General features: G+C 35.7%; 1 protein-coding gene across 2 annotated transcripts in view; it reads right to left on the reverse strand.

The window, feature by feature from the left end:
* Positions 1-226: 226 nt before the first annotated feature.
* The window catches only part of Tk (Tachykinin), a 224,209-nt gene continuing 209,712 nt past the window's right edge, over positions 227-14,723 (reverse strand). Inside the window, exon 4 of one of the 2 annotated variants that reach the window (XM_083138140.1) lies at positions 227-3,597. In XM_083138140.1, coding sequence (XP_082994266.1) covers positions 3,530-3,597 — 68 coding nt within the window. In that variant the 3' untranslated portion in view covers positions 227-3,529. The remainder of the gene's footprint in view (positions 3,598-14,723) is intronic. The other variant, XM_083138131.1, reaches the window with a different exon arrangement.

The following is a 14,723-nucleotide window of genomic DNA, read 5'->3' on the forward strand; positions in this document are numbered from 1 at the left end:
ATCTTGTAAGAATGAGCTCAGGTGGCATGGTAACTAATTCATAACTTTCCTACCTCTAAAATATAGTTGAGATTAAGTAGTTATTTCAAGAATATATTCACGTTTCTCAAATTAATTTAAGAATAAGTGAGGGATATAGAAGAAACCTTTCCGAAATTCATCATTTTGTTACCTTGAAAAACAGTTAATAATGCTACACTTGGGTTTGTATTGCACATTTACATACATTGCACCAGTTAATAGATAATGTTCTTACACATTCACAGGCAATTATAAGAAATGTAGATAGAAAAATATCATGAAAGCACTTCAATCATAAAAACAAATTTCAATGTTTATTTTTCAGCTTAATATCGCAAACAAATATTAATACAGAAAATATTGTTGTGTAGTAATTTGTACAAATTATTTTTATGATAACACAGTTACTACAATAGAGACTCCTTTATACATTGAATAGTTTCTAAAGGATAGAACCAATTCATTGTCTTACTTATAGAAAGAAACTTTATGGGAAAAACATGGTTGCTATTATTTTAATTGATGGTTACCTAAGGTGTTTTGGTACGGCTATAACAATATTTTCTGGAAGAGTTCAGATTCATGCTACCAGTCACTGAATATTAATACAACAGTAAAATGAATGGCTTTGGATTATGAAAGGATATAAGAGAGTTTTAAGTTCATTCAGCTGCAGACAGTCACTGGTTTGGTATATTGTGAAGGAAGTTGGAAAAATATTTCTCAAGAACTGTTTCGTAAAATTGACTTGTGACTCATATCAATGCCAATGTCGATACTGTACATAATTGTGTAATTACATTTATATTCACCAATTTGTTATTAAAAGGTGCAAGGACGTATCGCTTTCGGCGTCATTTAATTGTAAAGCTGCAGATTTAATCAAATTAGACGAAATGCGACGGTATATAACTACACACTTTAAAATTAAAGGTGCTTGAATGTTACACATATTGAATCAGATTATTAAATACACACACACACGCACAATATGTTTCAATATCATATTCTACATATTCGAATTCGTTTTCACTATAGAACTAAATTAAAAGGTTGATTTGTAAACGGCAAAATTCATTCCTAGCCCATAATGTGAAGGGTTTTGAAATAAATCGAGACTCATATTGATTGACGCTTCTATTTCCAACTCACATAAAACAGCTTTTTAAGTCGTTATATTACCTTTTATTATATGTGTGTTCATGTTAGAAATCTGAAACCAGGTATTAATTGCACTCGGAACATACATTTTATTCGCCTCTTCGATTTACTGACATCCAATAATGAAAACCGACCGAGGGTTTATTTCAAAATATGGGCACTTCTAAAATACCTGAAACTGGATGAATATAGAAACAAAAAAATTAATGGATTAAATGTTCTCTTATACAACAAATAACCATTTGTTCCATTCCTCATGACCTTTGTAAAACGCTACATCTATAAGTATATTTATACTTAATGAATGTACGCAGTTTTCATTATACAAAAGTTTTTCGGAACATATTAATTTGGGTTAGTTATGGAAATCATCTCTTAACTTAAAACTGTACAAGTCAGAAAATTTCTAGAGGCAATAAAATCATTCCGACTGAGATAAATCATTACTTGTTACATATTAAGCAAACAAATCTATTATACGGAAGTAGCTTATTTATGAATCATGCTATTCCAAAGCCATCATGCATCCATGCAAAATTGTGCAACCATTATCATTGCCTAAACCAAAAAAATAAATCCTGTTCCTTGTTTATTGCTAATAACGATATTTATTATATTTCATTTCCCTATGAGACAAACTACTTCTATATTAGTTAATGTTTACTATAGTAGATATTGATCTTTAAGAAAATTTGTATAATCCCATTATTTACAAATTAATATTTCCCTCATTCCATCGACGATAACTTAGGAGTTGCAGATTAATTGTTAAACAACAATAATTATGAAATGCTGGTAGCCAGAGGCGCCAACTAAAGATACATTTCTGGAGGCAAGGTAAATATTTTTGTGTGAAAGATCGGCATAAACAATACTTTATATATGTAAATATACATAAAATGTAACTTTCTACGTAATTTTTTCGGGGGACAGAAAGTTCATTGCCCCCCCACCCCCAAAGTCGGCTCCTATCTCAACATACAATATCTTTTGGAACTTATATGGCACTATAGTAATGAAAACTAAACATATTTGACAATATAGAGCCAGTAAATATTTGCATCCAGCCTCTTTATCAGTTAATAGAAACAATTGTGGTATTGTCAATGAAATGGTCTTTTATTAACCTTTTCGCAATTGTTTCTCATGTTAAAGGAATGCTATCTTAAGAAATTTTACTGTAATGGTTATAAAATGACCATAATATGTTTGAATATTAATATAGCCAATTAATATTGAATGGTTGCCTTAATGTAATGCTATGTGATACGAAATATTTAATACACGTATTTATATTTGTCTTCGTAATGGTTGAACTTATTTATTCATATCTAGCACTCAATGGAATTGTGTTTAAATATATGCAAGTCTGCGAGAAAAAGTAGTAATTTAGTTTTAACGAGCCTATGAACTGCGAATTTAAAATATGTTAGAAAACGTATTCCCTTTCTTACCTTAAAGTTGAATGCAACGTAATTTACATATCTGGTCACATACTAAACCATCGCATTGAAAAAATTAATATGTAACCTTCGTAGATATTTTGTGCAGTGGTCATGTTCAGTAGTGGGCTATCTATCATGGCAATGTAATTTTCAATTATGTCAAGTCAATAAAATTATGAACCAAATTTAAATATTTAACATTTTAATCATCCAAAATGAAGAGAACTATTTTCTCAAGCTAACATTTGACAAGCCTTATATCTAAATGTGATACGCTAAATTTAATGTAAGATATAGCACATATACATTTTAAAATATCTTGTACTTTTTAAAAATATAATTTTCGTGAAGTGACTTCGTTAATAGAACATATACTAACATATTTTATTTGTAGACATGTGTGTGTGTTACAAATAATACATAAGACAAAACAAATGAAATCTTGCATTTTTTTTCAATTGACAGTGAGAACTAACAAAAAGTATAATTTTGAGACATAACTTAGATACAAACATTCTGTACATTTACATAATAAATATTTACTTTAACCACTAAACAATGAATAGTGCAAATATAATTCTTCGTTTTTCTGTTCTTTATATTTCACTTACGAACAAAAATATATGTGAGAGAAATAAATCATAACAATTAAGAACGCAGATTATTGGTTTGGTGCACAAATCCGTCATAGTAACATAACATGCTTATTGTACATAATAATTTTAGTCTATCACATTTCAAACAATGATCTGCAGCGTTGATGGAGCCGCAAGGTATCGAAGAATAGTTCTAAAGAACGTCACCTATGAACGGGATGTTTTGTTTGAAAGGTCACAAGCCAACTTCAGCCTTTGAACTTCAGACGATGAGAGGTTGTGGAGGGACGGGACATGTTCACTTCTTCATTGATTGCCTGCAACTAATTGGTTTGTTGCTTTGCCTTCCCCTTGTGTACCACTCATGTTATCATCTGTTGAGAAAAATAAACATTACAAAAACTATACATGGCCACAAGTCATTCAATTATGTGAATATAATAGTTATGTTCACAAACTGAATTAAATAATTCATATATATATATATATATATATATATATATATATATATATATATATTATATATATATATATATATATATATATATATACTATATATTTTGCAAATACTTAAGTTATCACTACCAGAGAGTAATGCAACGAACACATTGTACAATCAGTAAATAATTATGTAATTAAAAACACTATAACACTCAATAGCTATATGAAGTGCACAAACATGTGTAGGTCTGTATGAATGAACTTTCTCTGTCACTTTAGAGAATCTTTCTTTGAAGTTGTTTCGTAACCACATTTGTTCAATTTGTTCCGGTGGCAGGAACTCGTCAACATATTCTCATTTTAAGTGTTAAATTTATTTAGAATATATGTATTATCTTGCGCAATTTTATCTTTGGAAAACTTTTCATGTACCCCAGGATTCTTATCAACAAATGTAGTTAGTACACGTTTGTTACCGATAGTAGGAATGAGGAGATTCGATAGATAGTGGGCGTAGTGAAACTGCAGGACAAAACTAGACCAGGCAAGGTTTAGGTGATTTTGACATGTGGGGAGCATAAATTGCACATGGAGTGAGGAAAAAGACCAAAGAAGAGAGAATTATCAGTGTAAATATCAGGTACTGGAGATTATGAAAGAAGAGGAAAGTACTAAAGGGATGATGATAGGACAGATGAAGACGGAGAGGTTTCACTTATGCCACCAATCCAAAGACTGGAACTGTGAAGATTACGTTTTGACTCTCGATAACCAACAAAATGTTACAAAATCTAAAACTACTTCATTATTTTTCCATCCCAGTTATGCCATTATCCAAGCAAGGAAATTATTCTTAAGGTAACGTATGACTATTCTAAAACTTGGGCCTGTGCTCATGTTCACTCACCACGCTCAGTTCTCTCCACCACTTTTTCACTTCCTCCTGTCGTAGCCACCCACCATGACCATTTTCTTTCTGCTCTCTTTCTTAATTTTCAAAACTTTCTATAGAGGATAAACATCTCCGCAAGTACAGAATTCGAGAATAACTTTGGATTTTCTTCCAAGGCCCATACAGGGTGTTTCATGATTTCCTCCTGAATTTCGGAAGTCGGTTGCTTAGAAGCCAACTCACCCACGGGGATGAGAGAATATCAGTGAAGAGAGCAGGCGAAGTTTTTAACCCACCAATGTTCGATATATTCTCCTTGGTGACTCGACAGACGTCAATTCTGCTATCTTCCTCGTGTGTGCTCCACAGTGTCAAGCGATGGCCCCGACCTACTGTTCGTTTTCCGTCTGTCGAGTCACCAAGGAAGGACATATCGAACCTTTGTAAGGTGGGTTAAAAACTTCGATATTTACACTCTTCACTGACATGCTTTTATCCCTGTAGGTGAGTTGGCCCCTGGCCAACAGACTTCTGAAATATCGGAGGGAATTATGAAACATCCTGTATGCTATTACGTCGGAAAAAGGCAAAGCTATGTCCTGTGCATTACACCGTGAGGTGTGGTGGTAAGGCTGACACATTCTTTTTGTCACAAGAACACGGTTTAACTAAAACACCAAATAATAATAAAGGACGTGTCAAGGCCGCACAGTACCGACTGTACAACGGCCCTTACATCACACGCACACACACACATACATTATATATAACCCGAGAACACTTGTTCAAATATATACAGTGTGTACAAAGAAGAATGTCCTAGTTTTAAATTGTTATAACTTCTTGTAGAATACGTGAACAGTGTTCATTCAGTGTTCATTCATGACTTGAATGTTTGAAATTTTGTTGGTGTTTATTAGTTCTCCGTTTTCCAGGTTGGCGGCGCTGGCGTAGCAAAGGAATATAATAGGCGAGATGGCGAGCCCAGAGCAGAAGCCCTTCTGTGTTCTGAAACTTTGCGAAATGTGAATCAGTGATATTTGTGCAGCGTGCTTTCCGTGCGAAGTTCCATGTTGAAGCTCCACTTGCGAAGAACATGAGACGTTGGTATAAGCAATTTGAAACGAATACGATGCTTGTTAGAGTGTGGGAAGAGTTGTCTTATCGTTTGGATGTATACCGGGTCACAAAAGGGTCACACATTGAACATTTGTGAGTGTTACTCTTTCGTTTAATATATATATCATTGTTGTACGCCAAATATCTATGAAATAACAGAGGTTCAAAACTAGGACATTCTTTTTTGTACACCCGGTATATCTGTACATATGATTAGATGTGTGTATGAGAGCTGAGAGTAGCTACGGTTCTAATTTCTTGTTGTTTAAAGAAACTAGAACATATTCTTCGCGTACATATTCTTTCATAATTTGGGGTGTCGGGGTTGACCTCTTCCGAATGCATCCAAATAACAACCCCTCTACCACGTAGTACACCTTGGACTGCATTTTGTATACTAATGAGGCTCTGTCCTCTCTACAGCTGTAGGGCTGTGATTGTCCCGTGCTTCCCTACATGTGCTGAGTGCCCCTAAACAGCCTCACCTTTTACTTTAGCGATGAGACTTTAGTCCTCAGAGACACTTGATTTTAGCGGGCATAGTCCCATAAAATTGGACGGAAGCAAATAAATGTTGACGAACCTATAATTTCAACTTCAATCAATCTTTCACAATGTATAATACCAAATCTTTCTGGCCATTCTCTTCGCGTACAAGGGAGAATCCGTATCAGTAGCAAGAGAATATCCTCGACATTTCTCTACCAAGATATTTAGATTAGATTGCAAACACAGAAAAGTGTTTGCAAGAGCGTGTGGATAGATATTCTTCCTCAAATAATAAAGTTCAAGCATAAAGCATTAATTTCGGAAGAGACTGAGGGCAACATTTTTTTAAAAAAATCTCTTAAATCCATTGAATAATTAATGTAATCGCATTAATGCTCACTTACTAACACATTAACGTTGTGACATTCCAAGAAAATATATTTAAGATGACTACAGAAAAATACGCCAATCCTGCATTGTAGTGTTGCTTTTTTCTCTTTCTTTCTTTCTTTTTTACTGAAAAGAGTTAGCATGGAATAGTTAGGGTCAAGTATGATAAATGACCTCCAATGACTCGTGTCGTATGAAAGCTCCATCTGACTACGCCGAAGGTAGCTAGCTATCCATGCCGCTGTTTTTTTTTCCCCCGGAAAGCTCGATCTGATTGCGGTCTATTTCACAATTTCAGTGAAGGTAAGAATCTATTTGTAGTACCTAGTAAACGTTAACTTTCATAATATTTTACGTGATTGTATCCCTCATTGTATGTCCACTTAGAAGGGTGTATTGCACTAAATGTTTAACTTGCGGATTTCACTTCTGAATCCTCTAAACAAATTAGCCCAGCGCAAGCAAATACGCCATGCCAAGTATGGCGTATATTGCCGAATTCACTTACATTGAATGAAAATGTTTTAAAAACACGTTTTCAACTTCGCACCGTTATTTTAAAATGCATTGTCCTAACTGTTCCAATTAATCAAATTGGATTATTAATGCCTTATTTTTTTTGAAAATGTCCTCTATAAATTCTAAATGTCTATATTTTGATTTACATCACCTTTCATTATGTAACTTCCACTTCTTAATTTCGTTTCTTACTTTGGACACTCAAATTCATGATAATATTTTCATTCAATAGACATATTGCAAGAATTTACAATCAGTTTTCAGTAGGCTACTATTCTAACCCTGGAGTATTCACCTGCAAGTGTTTGTAAATACCTAGGTATGCCACTTTGTACCAATTCTTTCTTGACTAGAGTGAAACCATGAGATGACATTGCAATTTTTTAAGCATGGTTAGGATTACTCAAAAAGGCTCATATGCTATTTTATTCATTTGCTAAAAAATATGATAAAACAATTAAAAACCTAACACTGAATATTTACATGCATCTAGATTATACTCTCTCTCATGTATTTCAATGTATAAATCGCTTTGAAAGCTGAAAAACCTGAGTTAAAAGGCGGTTATGCCAAGTACATAACAATAATAATAATAAATAACCTTGCAAGAATTCCATGCCACCCGCGACCCGATGCGAGAGTTTTAATGTGGGATAATAAACAATTCAACTTCCTTGCAACATAATTCCAGGTGATTTCTCTGTGAAGCGATTCAACATGCAAAAGGGTCGCATGACTTACATCTATTAGGAACTTGTTTTCATCTCTCTTCGGAGCAATTGTCATGCAATATCACAATTAGTATATCGAGTGCTTGTCTACTCGTTAGCGACATTGGTTCTTTATTAGCGTCCAACTTTGATTGGACATTATCTATTCTACAGTAGTAGTTAGTTCACTGCAAAGGTCTCTAGTAGGTTCGATCCTAACCAAAGGCAAAATGAGAACAGACGTTCACCTGACAATACGAGAGGAGGTTCTTTTGCGAAACATAGTATTAGAATGGACAAAGGGTAAAAGAGACAATGAATAATGTCTACTTCAGTTTGCGTCGATTAGGTGGTCGAGTGCTTTAAGTTATCGTCTTTCAATCTCGTCACCAAAGTCTCTGTGTTTGAATCGCGGCCGCTATAGTTTGTATGTGTCCCTTCATCAATTTCAATTAATCATAACTCATCCTGATCTTCGTGAATATAGAAACTTGTCGGAAAAACGAAGTAAAATAAACAGACACATAACAGACTTAAATTTACACGATAAATATCTTGGAATTGAGTTTGGGATAATTCCTTAGCTTGTGACGCAATGATCCATTAATAGTTACATTTATTTCTTTAACATCCAATTCCAGATATATACCCTAGACTGATATATATTAACCTGGATATGAATTTTGTTTGAATATGAATTGAGTTGGGACCTTCTTTACACTACGGTTTTTTTTTGGCGGGGGGGAGAGCGATTGAAGATACTTTGGAGCCAGTGGGTAATGTAGTTTTCTGATACAATGTATTTTGAACAAGTTTGCTTCCTGATAAATTGCATAACACTCTACAGAGAAAGTTTTGTGACAGTATGTGACAGATTGGAAGTACTAAATAAAACTGCACGAAACAATAGCTGTGGAATGTCTCTTTGGAATTCAGGCTTTCTAATTTAAATTCAATGTTGTTAACTCATATGCTAGAAATCAATTGCTTCAAATGGCACAAAACAGCTAGTTTTCGAAAACTCGCGTTCCTCCACATGACGTCAATAGCCATGCTCACTGAATTTTTCTGGCGGTTCCATCTCTATATATTCTACTTGGATCACATAGAGATTCACTATTGTTATAAACAAACATTGCCAGTTTTGATAAACCTCCAATTAATACTTCTAATAACCTTGGAATATTGTGAAGAAAATGGAGTCAGTTACAAGTTTATCATTCATGATGCATTGTGGTAACCTATTGTTTCTTGCAAATTAGGTGACAGAAATCTGGAACTTTTGTAAAACACATTTTTGATAGATATCAGCAAGATAAAGTGTAAAAAGAACTTTGCAGGATGTTCAAGATAAGTAAGAACGCCCCAGTTTACTGGATACCACACGATCACCAAAGAACACGGTATGGACAACTCATACTTTTGTTGCTTCTCTTGGTGTTTTGTGTCTTATTTGGAATATATGTAGCAATGCATAAGTTGACAGAAGTGGAAAAGACCGGCAAAGGATCTGGATCCTTGGCAAGACACGTGAAAAACAAGAATATTTCCTTCTACATCTCAAGTGTGGCAGAAAATCTTCAACGAGTAGCCCCAGAGATAATGAAAGAAGGTTTCGAAATACAAGGTGGAGATAACGTTGACCCTGTTACTTTCCAAAGGAGAAACAAAGTAAGAAAAATGATGCTGCATGCTTGGAATAACTATGTTCTTTATGCGTGGGGAAAGAATGAACTTAGACCAATTAGCAAGCAAGGATATAGTTCAAGTGCTTTTGGTACCGCAACTCAACTGGGAGCAACAATAATTGGTAGCTTGGACACTTTGTATGTGATGAAGTTGATGAGAGAATTTCAAGCAGGTCGACAATGGATTGAAACAAGTTTAATCACAAATATAGCCAACTCCAATGCATCAGTATCAGAGATGATACACACGATAATTGGCAGCCTTCTTTCATGTTACTCAATGACTGGTGACGCCATGTTTCGTGAAAAAGCTTTGGAGGTAGGGTTCCAACTTTTGGGTGCATTCAATACGGACTCGAATATTCCTCTCAGGACATTAAACGAAGCATCTCCGCGCAGTGTACGCTCCACTTGCTGTAGTATCTTATCCGAGTTCGGAGCAATCCATTTAGAACTTGAGTACCTCTCCCAGGTGACCGGGGTGGATGTTTTTCGGAAGAAAGCTTTGTTAATTCTTCGTACGTTGAAGAACATGAAAAAGCTAGAAGGCCTTTACCCAAGCGTTTTTGATCCCAGAACAGGCCAAGGTAATCATTTGGTTTCGGTCGGATATAAAGGTGGCAGCTTCTATGCTTATCTATTAAAGTCGTGGTTGCAATCCGGGAAACACAAGAAACAAGTTAGGTACATGTTTCAGAATGCAACGATGCACATTATCGACAGAATGATTCGAATAAGTGATGACGGCAAATACATGTACTTTTCGGATATTAAAAATGGAAAAGTTGTACAAAAAATGGATCATTCTGCATGTTCTCTTGGTGGACTTTTCGCGTTGGCTTCAGTGACTTTGACAAACAACATGTCGAAGATCTACTTGAACATTGCAGAAAGAATAACACGTACATGTCATCAATCATACACTCAAACTCCTACTAAGTTGGGGCCACCAGTTATGAGATTTTCCGGAGGAATCGAAGCTAAAGGATTCCCAAACGATCCAAAATCGTATACACTCAGACCCGAACTTGTGGAGTCTTACTTCGTGTTGTATAGAACAACAGGAAAAAAGAAGTATAGAGACTGGGCGTGGGAAGTTGTTGAAGCATTAGAAAAATATTGCAGAGTTGACAACGGGTACTCGGGAATAACCAATGTGTATAGTAACAAACCTTTTAAAACAGATGTCCAGCGAAGTTACTTTCTGTCAGCAACGTTAAAGTATTTATACTTGCTGTACAGTGATAACACACTTTTGCCTCTGGATGAGTGGGTTTTCAATAAACGTGGACATCCTCTATTAGTACTTCGTGCCAATAAATCACATATATATAAATACATTAATTACCCATATTCACAAAATTTCTAATCCGATAAATCTGCTTACTGATTAACAAGAGATACGAGAATGAATTGAGATTATATGTATGGCAAGAATTGGTGTGCATATAACATTTAAGTTACAGCGATTTGCCTTCCAACTAGCATTTTGGTTACAATGGTTGCTTCCTCTTTAATTTGTTAATATGTTCTTCACTTTATTCATTTGAAGTTTTTGCAGCCATATTTTGACTTGTTTTACGAAATCTATCTTTACAAAAATAAAGATTATACTACATAAAGATGGTATTATTTCAACCTAAGTAACGACACGGAAGCGTAGTTCTCTATATTTGTTACATAAAATCAACTTTATTTAACTTTTGTATTCGTTTGAAAAGCAATGTTTATATCATAACTGTTTAAAAATTTTAATGTTGACAAATACACCAAGTATGCATTTCTATATTGTGTCTTTAATTAGTTAAATATTCGGCTTATAATCAATCACATCACTATCAAAATATTTTTGTGTAAAGTTTATTTAATATCCATCACTCACATGTTGTTACATACAGTAGGTGTGTGTTGATTGAAGATTGATGGATAGATTGAGATGTGTAATTCTGGCAGCGCTTGCTATTTGTAGCTACTCAGAAAATGATTAATTATGACATACTAGAAACTACATATTTAATCAACGAGATAGTTCTGATGGCACTATGAATAGTTTTGTCTGATAAGGAGAAGAAAATACAAGGGATGATGGGTAAACTTTATAACAATTATTCCGGAATTATGCCGCAGAATAGTATTTCACAGAAATCAGAGTTTCATTGAAGATGGAAATGAATATTCTGACACTTGATGTGTAATTATTTACAATTTACAGCGCACGGGAAGTTTTCCAAAAGTGGTAACTGACTGTATCTTTATTGTTTTTTAAATATTTCTAGGGTGTTCAAGCCGGGCATCCCATTTAACTATAACTGCGACTGTGCATATCTCATTCATTTTAATAAAAGCATACACATACCTGCATGTGCCGTTCAAATATCATCAACGAATCACTTCACGACCTTCACCGACTCGCCTGTTATCTGACCATCGTGACGTCATCCAAATTCAGTGAGCAAAACCAAGTATCTATTGTAGGCACTTCATTGACTTTGGCATTGTTCTATACTTACTCTCTCTCGTTGCAGTTAAGGTAGATAGTTAATAGGGAAACATGAAGAAGAAATCGCGGAGAAAAGAAATGAGCGGGTATCATATTGCATCTCATTATTTCAAATTGGAGCCGCATCAGTTACTCACTCGACCAGCTTGCCGTTATAATTACTGAGGAGCGCGTAACTTCACATGATGTTGAATCTCGAAGCAACAAGGTCTCAACTTTGAACTTAGGCGGCCAGCTACTAAAAAATATACTCCGTGGCTCAACATATCTTGGGGCCAACGCCTGCCAAGCAGCGTTTCATTGGGTGACATTCGGAGACCTTAGAAAGGTCTTACACGTAGCGACCTTTCCATCTGGAGAAGTCAGCGGTCCTTACATTGATGTAGACCGAACCTAACTGCTAGTACGTACATGCAGCATAACCATTGTTATTTATGTATCTGTCTGGAAGTCGACAAGCATTTCGTCAAGTGCAGGGTGCGAAATCATTGAAGACTGCTGGTAGGGGAATGAAGATATGACACACACACACACACAGACAGATTATATATATAACATATTATATATATATAACATATATAAGATCTTTATGAAGTATCAAACTAGTTCCTTTACTACACTGTTTAAAAATGTCAATGCATTACAAAATAGTTGTAATTGTTTAATATGTAAGTTTTTTGTTAATATTTTGCTTTCAACTAAATGAATCAATTAGATTTCATACATATATTTGTTTTTCTTTTACTTTGTATAAAATTGTATGGTGTAGTGTCTTTAACGAGGGACAGAGAAGCATGCAACACTCAGAAACACACACAGAGACATTCATTATCCTTTGTTCTTTGTGCTTGTTTCCAATCTCTGTTATAACAAAAACTCTCCCCCGGAAATTTTTGGTGGGGTCGATTTTTAGGACAAGATTCTTGGTGGGGGTTATCCCCCTGTCCTCCCCCCAGGATTTTACACCCGGCTTCAGCGGAACTGAAGTCTATTACACTTGCTTGGCCATGTGGAACTCCACGTAGAGAAACAAAAAATAGAGGATGTCGTTAGCCCAATAGTCTCTTAAACAGGTAATGTGCTTTTAAATGCAGCACAAACAAAAAGAGTCAATTTTACAGTGCTCATAATTAATGACTCCGCGGGTAAAACACCTTTGGGTTTTATTTACACAGTGAGTGTGTTTTAGCTGAGTGGCCCCCAGTACAAACTGATTGGGAATTTGAGATTAGCTTTAAATAAAGATTTTTTGTATGCATTAGTGTTGTTTGGTTTCCAATTACACTGGAACTTCGATTTGGTAACTGGTTCAGGAGAGGGCGAGGGATGGGGGCCGATTGGAAAATTCCGTTTGATGCTAAAGAACATTGACAATTGCAGTATTTGCTTTACCTTCAATTCAAGTGTTTCGATTTTTGCGCATAAGAGATCGCATAGTATCTATAATATACTTTGTTTCATTTAGTTCTTTTCTTTTAACCAGTGAACTTGTAATGGTAGAACCAGTACATGACCCTTTTCTTTATTAAATGTTGGTATATTTCATTAATATTATTTTTCATGGGTTGGTGAAGGTAATATTTGTTATTCAGTTTCTAATGTAACCTGCTACACAGCTGGCCTACGTGTCTGGGAGAGCCAGTTGCTCAGAAAGCGGGTAGTTTTAAAACTTGTCCTTTCAAAACCCGGAGGGGTGAAAAATGAAATCGTTTACTGGCTTTTTCGAATCGCCTATATAAGAGATTCTATTGAGTAGGGGGGGGGGGGGTGGAATTTTTTCGTTGCTTGGGCAAGAGGGGAGACCTTGGAAGTTCTCTCGATGCCGGTAGTGACTGTGGCTAGTCTAGAGGGCTATCGGTGACGACTCAACCATTCTCATGGAGATAGTACTGCTGGCAGTGGCGTAGCAGCCGTCCCCGCAAGCCCCGCAATGCGGTGGGGGGGGGGGAGCTCGAGCTGCAGGGGCCCCGCTATGTTCTCTCTCTGTGATCCTGAAATTTTATATAATCCCAGAAATTCAGTAGTTACTGTCACTTAATAAATGGATTTACGAAACATAAATTTGGTTCCCAGTAACATATCATATGACGACGTCTGCGATAATAAGCATTGGTGGGTTGACTCAGCCAGAGGGGCCCGGGTAACTTGACATTATAAGTCTCCTACGAAATTCAGAATTAAGTTACTTGCTCATAGATGGCAATCGTTCTCTCATCTCATACCTTTATAGCTACGTGGTTTTCGTAAACGTAGTATAGTGTAGTGCAGTACAGTTGTGAATCGAGTAGAAAGATTCAGTTGTTCCACCGGTCGATGCTGTATTGTTACACAATACTTACACAAACAAACTTCATAATTTATGACTTTTTTATTACCATTAATATTACGTGATATTTAAAATGTAACTTCCCACCAAATATTTTCATGGGGGCTCCCCAAGCCTCAGTATGATTGATTGATTGATGGAATTGGTATTTAAGTCCACTTTATGCACAGTAAGGCTAATCGGGACTGGACCTACAGTTTAAAGTGGGATCCGAACCACTATGTGCCTCCACCGGGTATCGTACCCGGGACCCCTTGATTACAAGGAAGCATCAGTATGATATTGAAATAAGATGAGAGATAAATTTCCCACATTTTCCACACCTATTACATTTTACTACAAAGAGGCCCAAAAACTCAGGATGTTGAGCCCATGGGAAATTTTCCCTTTGCCCTTAGGTCCAGTAGCCAGGCCCGTAGCCAGAAT

The sequence above is a fragment of the Lepisma saccharinum genome, chromosome 1 (genome assembly GCF_977018435.1).
Source record: "Lepisma saccharinum chromosome 1, izLepSacc3.1, whole genome shotgun sequence".
In the NCBI taxonomy this organism is placed as follows: domain Eukaryota; kingdom Metazoa; phylum Arthropoda; class Insecta; order Zygentoma; family Lepismatidae; genus Lepisma; species Lepisma saccharinum.